We start from the raw sequence: 11,266 nt of genomic DNA, 5'->3' as shown, positions 1-11,266 counted from the left end.
GGCACCTGAGGAGTTTTCTGTGTACAGTCGCAAGATGAATTAATGAGGAACATCTCTCGCTGCTCAGAGCTTTTAGATAAAGCCTGGGGCCTTCCAGCAGCTTCCATTCATCCAGGCTGTGAAATCTGAGGGCTCCACATGAACCTCTTCACAGCTGCCACTCTGCTGCCTACAGCGTTTGCCGTGGCTTCAGAGTTAAGGATCTGCTAGTGTTCACCAGGTACCCAGCACATACCAGATACTGTGACTCGTGGACATTACGACGGACGCCCACCTGTCCGCCATTGACCGTCACCCAGACCGTGGTTTTTTTGTCCTCAAGAAGCCAGCGCTTATGCCGAGCCAAAGTCACTGGACGACCGTGCAGACAGACCAGGTGAACGTGCGAGGGCTCGGAAGCGTTCTTCTCACAGGGCTCCAGTTGGTCTTCGCTGCTCCCCGATCCCGCCTCCTGCTCTCCTCTGTGCCCGGGTGGTTCTGTTGGCGCCGGCATAGAGGTGATTTAATGGCCACATCTGTTCGGGGGCCCGGGCTGGCCCGCTCCCCACCAGCAGCAGCCTACCTCCCCCCACACATCTCCACACCATCTAGCGGAGAGGAAATTTCCTAATGGATGTTTCATAACCAACGCCGGCGAGTAGGAGCAGCACCTCAAATGAAATTTGTAATGATAGAAAGGACACCTAAATGAGTATTTTAATCAGTAAACACCCGAATACAGATAATTATATTGTTCTTATTTTATTGCGCGGTGCGCTGTTCAGGCCAGCTCTGGTGCTCCCGGGCAGTGAGGGGTAAACAGTGGGAAATGTTAGTGGGGTCCCCAGAGTCCTCCTGCAGCATCCTCAGACTGTGGGCTGTGTGGAGACAGTGCAAGTTCCCAGAAGTGCACTCAAGGAGTGCTCTCTTCATCAAGAAGCTGTTCTGCGGCCCCCCTCCCTCACCGAGCGAGGACCATCTGTTGCAGCCTGTGTGTGTGTGTGTGTGTGTGTGTGTGTGTGTATGTGTGTATGTGTCTGTATGTGCTTGTGTGAGAGTTTGTGCTTGTGTGTATCTATATGTGTGCATGGTTCTGTGTGTGTGTTTGTATGCACATGTGATTATTTGCACATGCGTATGTGTGTGAGACTTGCATTTACACACATGCATTTTGCACGTTGCGAGTGTGGTGAGGTTTGGACTGGAGGAGTAAGCCTCCCCACCTTCGCCACCTGGTTCTGTTGGGGCGCGCTCACACAGATGGGTCCACATCGCTGGAGGGAACCCTGTCTGGACTCGGTTCGGCAGGATAATCTGGGTCACCTTGACAACAACCGCACGTATCCACCAGCGTAGAAATGGACGGACAGACCGGGTCCACTGATGAAAACCAATCAGTACAGGCCGAGAGAAGAGGCTCATTCACCCGAGAGGCCCATTGACTTTGCTCCGTGCTGGGTTTGATATTGCTGTGCGTATTGCTCCTCTCCCCATTTGCTTCCCTGGCATCTCCACAAGCAAGTTAACTGCTAAAATAAGTGATGGGAACTGGGTGGGGTGGGTTGGGGGGGGCGGGCAGAGCAGACAGAGAGTCAGGGGGCTTGCATTTGTATGCATATCATTTCCCAGCGCGGAGAAGGTCACGGAATGAATTGGGAGAGCGTTACAAGTGGATCACGGAGAAAAGGAGGGAGAGAGAAAGAGAGAGAGAGAGAGAGAGAGAGAGAGAGAGAGAGGGAGAGGGGACCGGGAGCGGTGTGGCAACCCTGCGCTCCCCGTGGCAACGTGGGCCCCCCTCCGTGGCGGCGGCGGTTAATCACCCGTAACTGTGGCCTTTAGCTCCTCTCATTAGCGGCAGTGCAGCGGAGCCGTGCCGGATCCATTACGGCCGCCGCCGGTAATGACACTCGATGGGGACCGGGCGGCCAGCCAAAACAGGGCTGGGATGGTTTTCATTACCGGGACGCTCCGCCCCCGGGGGTATGGGGTGGGGGGGGTTTGTGTGGCAAGGATCATCCATCCCTCTTCCTTCAGCGCATTTTGGGGGAGGGGTGACGCCGGCCCCACCGTTTTATCTCTGATCGCATCCTTCCCTCACACAATTGCTATCTGGCCTTGGCACCACCCCCCTTTCCCTCATCCCCTCTACATAATCAGCAACCGGCAGTCCTCTGTCCTTCAGGAAAAGGCCTGCCTTCATCCTCTAACAGTGATGTGGATGTCCCCTCTACCACCCCTCCCCTCCGTTAGATAGGGTGGTTTGATCTTGGATCGCTGGTTGTTTCATCTATTCTCTGGGCTCTTGGTGCATTTGAACTCCCTGTTGAGCGCGACGGTCACTGCTCCCCCTTGTGGCCCCTGTAGTCACTGCAGCCACAGAGGACACCTAGAGGCAGATCTTACGTGAAGCAAAGATCAGAGTCCTGGAGCCTCTTGTCACTCCCACGTACGCACACGTTTCAGTGTGAACTGTTACACAATCCTGTCGCTGCCTGTCATTGGCAAATTTCAGACATTGTGCAGGAACATTTCTTCGTGGTTGAATAACCATTTCTTCGTGGTTGAATAATAATCATTGTGTTAATTGATGTGTGTAAATGTCAGAGCACTTCAATTGCCGCAGCATTTAAGAGAAGTGGAAACATCAGGCCAAAGTCCTTGAAATTCAATAATAACACCTATAGTTGATTGGTAATAATGCTGATGTAGGTGAACATGCCAACACTAAAAAGTTCAGTGAGCGGATATGTCCATTTGGAGAGGGCTTGCCTGAATCAACAGTACATTTCAGCACTGATATTGTGCCTGGTAGAGGCTGGGTTTCCTCTGTGTTTTCAAGAAGTTGCAGCAATAGTATGCCTGCCCAGAATCGGATGTGTAACTCTTTCTGTGACACTACTACATGGTTGCCTAAACCATGCGGGTGTCAAAGTTGTGCTGATGTTGTGTTAACGTTGCGCTGATGTTGTGCATGACGCTGTGTCTGTTGCAGTACATGACCGCCGCCGCGGCTGCTGCTGCACCTATGCAAGGGACCTACATTCCCCAGTACACTCCCGTGCCTCCCACCGCCGTCCCCGTGGAAGTAAGCATGCCCCGCCGCAACCCCAGCCACCACACACACACACACTATTCCAGCTCTAGCTCCTCTACACATATATGATTACATCTATATACCAGGGTTTCCGTTAGCCGGTAATTACCGGTTTTTGCCTGGTAAAATTTACAGAAAACCAATAAATTAAAAACTTACAGGTCAAAATGTCCAGTAATAATGCTCATACAAAACATAGCTATAACGAAGGCTATCCCTAAACAGGACATTCGTAATAAGAGAGCAAAACAGCCTATTAACAGCCTACAGTATTTTTTTTCCCCAAACGGGTGCGCTCCTCTTTTATTGTGCGATACTTGCTACTAGGCCCACTTCTCTCTGCGAAGTGGTCTGGAGGAGGAGAGAGGGAAGCAGCTTATGCGCATTGCAAGCTGCAAAGACACATTGGATGCGTTTAATGTCAAGTCGGCAGCAGAGGACTTTGCCGCAATGAAAAAAAGGAGAAAATAAGATGTTACCTGGTAGTCTATAGGCTACATTTGATGCCATGTAGGCCTAGCCTGTTTTTTTTTAAACAGGTTACAGATGTAAACATCAGGATACAGATGTTTTGTAATAGCCTACATTTTAGCGGCTAATGTTGAGGTTTGGCTCAATCATTACTGTTCATTTTGCTCAATCATTACTGTTCAATAAATAGTCAAACTGATTTGAGGTCGTTGTCATTCTTTCATCAACCTAGATGTACATTATATTTGCATTTTGCATTTGTATCATAGACTGTTATTGAAACATGATCGGCAAGTTTCAGTTTGTCTCGTAAAATGACCACCAGAGTGGCAAGAAAAAATCATAGCGGAAACCCTGATATATATATATACTGGATTGGGGAGGATTCAAATACTTATACCTATACTAAGGGATTTTATTTGATATTTGTGCCCATTTTTGTTTTTTTTCCCATTCTTTCCATTGGTCCTCTGTTGCGGGTGTGCTAGTATGTTATTCAGTACAAGGTCATTCAAAGAGTCCTGGGAAATATGTGGGCAGCGCAGGAACGTAGCCACCCAGCCATCGCATTGTCGCTTTGCTACAGCATCACGCTCAGTGATGGGTCGAAACAGACAGTTCAAGATCAGTGTCAAATTTTCGTCAGGAATCGGTCTCTCTCCCCACCTCGACTTTCAAGGCTGGCATGTGTCAGACATTCACGTGCTGTGGGGTGTTTTTATTCATGTACCAGACAACAAGAAACAGAGTGTGAAATACTGCCCATGGTGATCTGTCTGTTTCCCTGGGCCTCGCTGCTGTACCGGACCAATCCCTCAGCCTCGGGCCGTTGATTAGCAACTCGCCGGGTCTGGCTGACAAGCGCCATCCGTCTCCCAGGCCGCGCGGTCGAGAGCCCGCCGCCTCGTTAATGTGTCAGAGGAGGATCGGCCCGGGCGATCGCTCTCCGCTCACCCGGCCTCCTTCCTGGAGGAACAAGACATCGGAGGGGTCTCGGCCCGACAGGAGCGATCGGGCCTATCAGAGGAGTGGTATCCCACCCCTGCCCCCACCCCCCCAGAGGTCCGTGGACCAATGGGCAGTCCAGCTTTCATGACATCATGAGCTCTGTCAGTAGTAAGACAGGTCGCAAGGCTGTTTCTTTTGTGATTCGTTTATTTATTATCATTTATTTTCTTAGCAGAGAGTGTATCCAGGGTGACTGTCTTAGCTTACATTTTACACATTATTATCCTATTATCCAGTCTGTGGATGGGCACTGTACATGATATGTGCTCAGTGAAGCAATTCTGTTTGACTGAAGCAGGATTAGGATCTGAATCAGAGTTGTTACACTTGGGAATTGTGCTTTAATTGTCTCCAGCAGCTGTGTCCTGTCTTTTAGATGGGTGTCTGCTTCAGGTTGGCGCTTGCCTCTTTGCTATTTGTATTCTGTACACAGCATTGTGGATAAGGGGGTCTGCCAAGTACATACAGAGGGAGGCAGACCTTGTGGTTAAGTGCTTTGCTCCCATCTTAAAACAGTGATATGGAGTATCAAGTGCTGAATTGGAATAATTACTTCTCAGGACCTCTAGGAATAGAATATCAGGTACCCAACACATAGGCTGTGTTATGCATTAATGTCAAAAAACAGTCAAATGGAAATGTAGGGGGAAAATATACAACAGTTGACATTTTGAATCATAACCACCAGGGAGTGGTCACTGATGCCTCACCCCAGACAGTCACCACCACATCACAGGAGACCAGTGGGCAGCAACAGCAGATACAGGTGGAGACCGCCAACGACCACGTTCCTGCCTACTCGTACCAGTCCAAGTGAGTGCAATGCAAAACTGATGGGCAAGGTCTCCCTGTGACACATACAAAAGTATTCCTGTGTGTCCTGTACAACAGCTATCACTGTCTGCACTAACCATTATTTTTATGTGTCTGTTACAGTGCTGATCATTCATTGTGTCTGTTACAGTGCTGACCATTCCTTGTGCCAGTTACAGTATTGATCGCTCCTTGTGACAGTTAAAGTATTGATCACTCCTTTTCTGTTACAGTATTGATCACTCCTTGTATCTGTTAGAGTATTGATCACTCAATGTGTCTGTTACTGTACTGACCACTCCTTGTGTCAGTTACAGCGTTGATCAGTCCTTGTGTCAGTTACAGTAGTGATCACTCATTCTGCCTGTTACAGTATTGATCACTCATTGTCTTCTCTACAATGTCATTGTCTCCCCTATCAGATAACATCGGGACAACAGAATGTTCCAGCAACAGCGTTGCCTTGAGACAGGGGGAGTGCACTGAGACTGTTTCCAGATCTCCCAGTCACCAAAAGAGAACATTTTCTATTTTTCACCAGGCCCAGGTCACAAGGGGAAGGTTTCCTGGGCATGGTGCAGAAAGAGAGGTTTCATCTGGTAGGCTTTGGGACACTTGGGATGAACTGGCCTTGAACTGTTTCACTGAGGAATTTCTCAAAAAAAAAAAAAAAAAGTAAAAAAAGAAAAAAAAATTGAGTGGTCAGGTGGGTGATAAGATCTTTTTTTAAGTGGGAGGGTAAGCAAGTCTGAGAAACAGGCTCTCTTACTCAGATATTAAGCTATTCTATATCTTTTCATGATTTTTTTATTATAATTTGTGTCAAAATTGATTTTTTCTTGAGAACTTCAGCAAGGTTTTTTCTTGAATCTTTGTTGCCTTAATTTTAAGGATGTTGGGGACTATCGCAAAGTGTTGAGTGCAGCGCCTTGTTTAAAAAAAAAAAAAGAATGGATGAATAAGACTCTTGGACCAACTGAATAGTAAAAGAAGCTACCAGAGATGAGCTAGAGAGAGAGAGAAATAATACATAAGCTGTACAGATTTAATAGAGATGATTTTTTTTTCCTTTATCTAAAGAACACTTGTTAATAATTGTCAGTCTTATCAGTCAGTTGCAGTGAAGAATGAGGAGACAATGAGTCAATTTAAGAGAGCAGGCAAATAGGACATTTGAGAAGTTTTTCACTATGAGGAAAAAAATGCTGCATTGCAGTAAATGCAGTTTGTTGCAAAATGCTGAACATGTTTTTTTTTTGTTGATTTGTTTTTGTGTTGTTTTTTTTTTTACAATTCATTTACATGGCGGAATTCCTGTTGATGGCATTAGTGCTTTTTATCTGCAAACTTTTTTATAAGCTTTAAGATGTTTTTAGCCTGCTTTGCTTGTCACACTGCAAAAAAAAAAATGAAAAATGAAAAAAGAAAAAATAGTGATAAACTGGCAATGATAAACTACATAGATACAGTAGGAGCTTACGGTTTGAACCAATCAGCGCAAAAGCAATAGAAGAAATTGTTGACAATTTCTGTAGTCTTTCCTAGTTGTGGATTTAATGCAGCCAAGAGATGGCCGTTTTTATACCAAAGATGAAGAGAAACTCTGAGAAAGAGTTTTTTTTATGTTTGATCTTGTTGTCGGTGTTGTTGCTGTTGTTGTTGCTGACCTTGTTCTTGTTGTTGTTGTCACTGTTGTTGTTTTTATTTTTTTGACCAAAATGGCCGGACCAGTACTTCCTGTTGTCTCTTGGTTTAAACTACCTTCCATGATGCTGTGTCAGTTGCACAACTGACACGCCTGAACGAAGCAATTGGATTCTGCGAGTGGCTGCCGGCGTCGTCGCTTCCGGTCACGTGAGAGACGATCTGTCCGTCGTGCGAACCTAACATTCTTCGCTGCGCAAAAGGGGGCGGAGCCCAGTTAGTACTCCAGGAAGAAAACGCCGGGGAAACACCCGCTGAGAAAAGGAAGAGGAAATGTCACCGACGTGTTGCTGTTCGGCCTTGTCGGTTGAGTGATTTCTATCCTGTGCTTGTCTCTTTCAGAGATAGCTATGACCGATGACCTGTCCTGTATGCTCTGAGTCTCAAGGCTGTGTTGGGAATCTTCCTGTGCTTTTGGTTTGCTTTTATCATCCATCAAATAGACAGGCTAGTCCAGAAAAAAAGAAAATTCTCCATCTTTACATCTCTGTGTATTTAAACTGTATGTCCAGCTACCTCAGTCTTTGGTATTCTACACGTTGGGGGGGAGTACACGTTAATATGAGACTGAAATGTACCATATGTTAGCTGTGTTGGAATTGTCGGTTTCTCAGCCCAGGGCCTCACTCCCGGCTCTGAGTGAGTGTTGACTATAGACCCCCAGAAGCCAAGCGTTAGATAGCTTTCTGGGGGGGAAGTTTGTCCATCATTTACAAACTCTTGTGCCCCTTGTAAAAATCTCATGCAAGATTTCATAGCGAATTGACCTGTCCAAATAGACTTTTCTATTAAGTTAGTGTCGGTGACAGAAACAAACGAAAACATTGCATACACTGTTGTTCTTCAGTTCTGCCTGGGTGCAATAGCAGTGGGTGCAGAACAAAATACAGCAAATGGTGTAAACAATATCCCCAACACACACACACACACACACACACACCTTCACCTCCCAACCCCCGGTAATTGCAGATAACTTTATTCCTGAAGATCGTCCCGGCTGAAAAGTCCGCGGAGCGTAGAGCTCGCTGCCCTCATTAGAGGCGCCGCGTCTGGCATGGCCCGTGGGTCTGGCCCTTCCGCGGCGTCGGCGGTTAGCGCCGTCTCTCTCTCCGACCTCCGGAGCGGGGCTGATGGGCCCGGCTTATTGTCGCGGTTTTCGAGGCTGCCGAGGCGGAACCGAACCAAATTTAGTCATGAGCTCAATGGGCCTCGAAGTCCCAATTTGTCTCCCTCGCAGCTTTAGGATGCCAAGCGCCCCGGCTCCTCTCTTCAATAACGGACGCGATTGTGTTTGCACAGTCGGCGTGGCTCCTGGCCGGGCACACGGGACTTAAGAAACACAGTGTGGTGTGAGTGAAGAATGAAAAAATATCATAGGACAGCTCCAGATTTGAAACGAACAGCATGCGTACAACAAAAATGTTTATAACAATCAAATTCTTTGTTGAGTGCCTTGTTATTTAGCTTCCAACGATTCCAGTTCCCCTAAGGTGCAAAAGCACATCTAAGAGAGGCCATGGTTATTGCACTGGGTTGTGCTTTGATGCTTCAGATTAACAGCTATAACTGCAGTGCTGAAAAGGACTTCATTCACAATGACTGGATACTTCCAGTTAAGTGAAAGGAGAGTGGTGAACCATAGTGAATTAGTGTGTGCCCAGAATTCAGCTATAGGTGTGGTTTTCAGGTTAATTCACAAAAACTCATGTAGGCAATAAAACTCATTGAAAGACACATCAGAGGTTCATTTATAATATAGAGTTCAAAAAATAACATTGAATACATACCCCTACATTCTCAAAATAAAACTGAAATGAGGATAATTTAAAACAAGTATGATTTGAAATAGGATTTGCTTTAAAATTTGTTTCAGAAACTATTTAATGTTCAATCTTTTGGCAGTGATATTGTGCCATGCAACACTATGCATGCAATACATTTGTTCATTCACTTTTGACTCTCATTACAAAACCCTAATTCTGGGCCAAAGCTGTTAAAGTCAACAGATTTTTCATGATAACAACAGTGTGTTGGATATTTGGTACAACATGCTAAATCTCTATTGTCCTTTACAGCTTAAATACACATGGGGGAATTCCTTTTTGCAAGGACTGTTTTGTTTTCTAATTTCCTTCTTTTTCCATGTTTTTGATTCTTTTCTGTTATTTGTCTTTTTTTGTAAACATCTTATAAATGGTGTTGGGATGCAGTGAGGCACATTCTAATTCTTGGTAGGAAAATGCGAGCGCCAGCCAGAGTTCTCAGGAGTTCTGCTCCCTGTACGTCTGTAAGATGTTCCATTGTCCAATTAAAAAGAAAGACCAAAACACTCCTCACAGTCAGACTGGAGAGTGAGCTCACCAGACATTGTGAGCTTTGGTTGGATAGCGGGTGAGCAGCTAACCAATATCAATTGTGAAGTGTCTGCTACAGCACATGTTCACTAGGAAGAAAGATTTGTTTTCCATATACAGCTAATAACCGTGATGAAAACTGTCAAAGGAGACAGACTTTATGAATGTCCTCCAGGCTGAAAGGGAAAAGGACTCCAGAAGTATCCACAGGATCCACAATAGGACACTTGCATCATTTGTAGCAAAAGGCAATGAGTACTTTGGTGCATACTGTTATTTTCCCAACATGCATTGCTCTGTAAGGATGTCAGCCAGCTCTGACTTTATTCAAAGACACAGATCATGTGGTCAGGTCTTAGAGCCCTTTCACATATGCCTACCGAATTGGAACACTTGTTATTTTGCTCTCAGAATGCAGAGACCATGGCCAATATAAAACCTGAGGCCAATCAGGGCCCTCTCCCAGAGAGGTGGATTTGAAAAGGAAATTTAACAAATGTATTCTGGGCAGGAAGCACTATAGTCCACACGCCTGGCGGTAGGTGGCTAGTTACATGAGTTTTCCTCTAATAAATAATCCATTGAAAAAGAAGCTGCATCTCTGCTACTGTCCTACTGTCAAAAAAGAAAGTAAACAGTTTTAATATAGTGTGGATTTTTTTACACTTTATCATTAATTACACATATATAATTTCTAAAGAGTACAAGGACGTTTGTATTTATACACTGATTAGTTTGCAGTTCCTTACATTTAGCACTAGCCATGCAAGGGTATAATATGATCTAGCAGCTGAACCAGACAAAGGTAGCATGCAAACAGCAAAATTTTGGCTATATTTCCTATATTTTGCGGTTTTTATGGCCTTATTTTTCATCAAAAATGATTCATCTGTTTTCAGTGAGCTGAGTGCTCCATGGAATTACAAGACCTGATTTTCAACAGCATGTTTGAATGTTGGGAGTTGTCGTTCGATATGGAAATTACTTCAGGACTCTCTGGGGCGGCAAATGGATTGCACAGAAACAATGTTAAACCGAATAAATTTCTCACACCCCGTTTTGCATGCAAACGATACACCGAAAGGTGAGTGATTAGATTCCGAATGCCATATGTGAAAGGACTCTAAGAGGATCCCAAGATCCCAACAAGGCCTTGGGCGTTACTGATTTCAGCATCTGGGCAAGGACAGACCCTGTAGAATGCCAGACCACATGGGGGATCTTCTGCAGCTATGTTAGCATTGTATTACCATGGGAATTTCGTCCTCTGTAAAACTTCCACACAATGAAGCACTTTTGGTGAAGGGAAAGGCTGCTTTCAAATGGTTCTGGTGGCGTATTGTGTTTGATGGGACAGATCATCATCTCCTTTATCATAACAGACTGACAAAGAGCTGTTCTCTGCGCACCACATGCGTGCTGAGCACAGCCAGGGCATGGCTCTGCCTGTGTTTTAGCGTTTCATGCTGCGCAGATTAGCTGATCTCCAAATCACTCGGATGGCTTGCCCCTTTGACTGTGTCCACCATATCGGTCGATCCACAAGCCGTCAGGATCGGTGATTCCGAGCAGAAATGGCGCAGCACCTGCACAGAGCTATGTGCTAAATCACCACCTCCACCTCTGTTACTAATGGCTGCAGAGGAAAACAAGCTGCCCGTTTTCTTCCTCCTTGCGCTAAGAACGATTGTCACAGTCTTTGTCGTTTCTTTTTTTTATGCATACATTTCCTGCCTTTTTTGAGAAACGGCTCGACCGTGAGATAGCTGCTAAAGAGAATTCTGTAATCAGGAGCCAGAATGTTGGGGAAAGCGTTGACCACTGAACGAACCTGAGCACCGAC

At 45.6% G+C, this 11,266-nt stretch overlaps 1 protein-coding gene across 1 annotated transcript in view; it reads left to right on the top strand.

Annotated features, from left to right (window-relative positions):
* The window catches only part of LOC118796265 (RNA-binding motif, single-stranded-interacting protein 3-like), a 155,460-nt gene extending 145,446 nt beyond the window's left edge, over window positions 1-10,014 (top strand). Inside the window, exons 12-14 of the mRNA XM_036555068.1 lie at window positions 2,972-3,064; window positions 5,241-5,365; window positions 5,788-10,014. Coding sequence (XP_036410961.1) covers window positions 2,972-3,064; window positions 5,241-5,365; window positions 5,788-5,791 — 222 coding nt within the window. The 3' untranslated portion in view covers window positions 5,792-10,014. The remainder of the gene's footprint in view (window positions 1-2,971; window positions 3,065-5,240; window positions 5,366-5,787) is intronic.
* Window positions 10,015-11,266: the final 1,252 nt, after the last annotated feature.

This window comes from Megalops cyprinoides, chromosome 21 (genome assembly GCF_013368585.1).
Source record: "Megalops cyprinoides isolate fMegCyp1 chromosome 21, fMegCyp1.pri, whole genome shotgun sequence".
In the NCBI taxonomy this organism is placed as follows: Eukaryota; Metazoa; Chordata; class Actinopteri; order Elopiformes; family Megalopidae; genus Megalops; species Megalops cyprinoides.
This window is presented reverse-complemented; position numbering and strand designations above follow the sequence as displayed.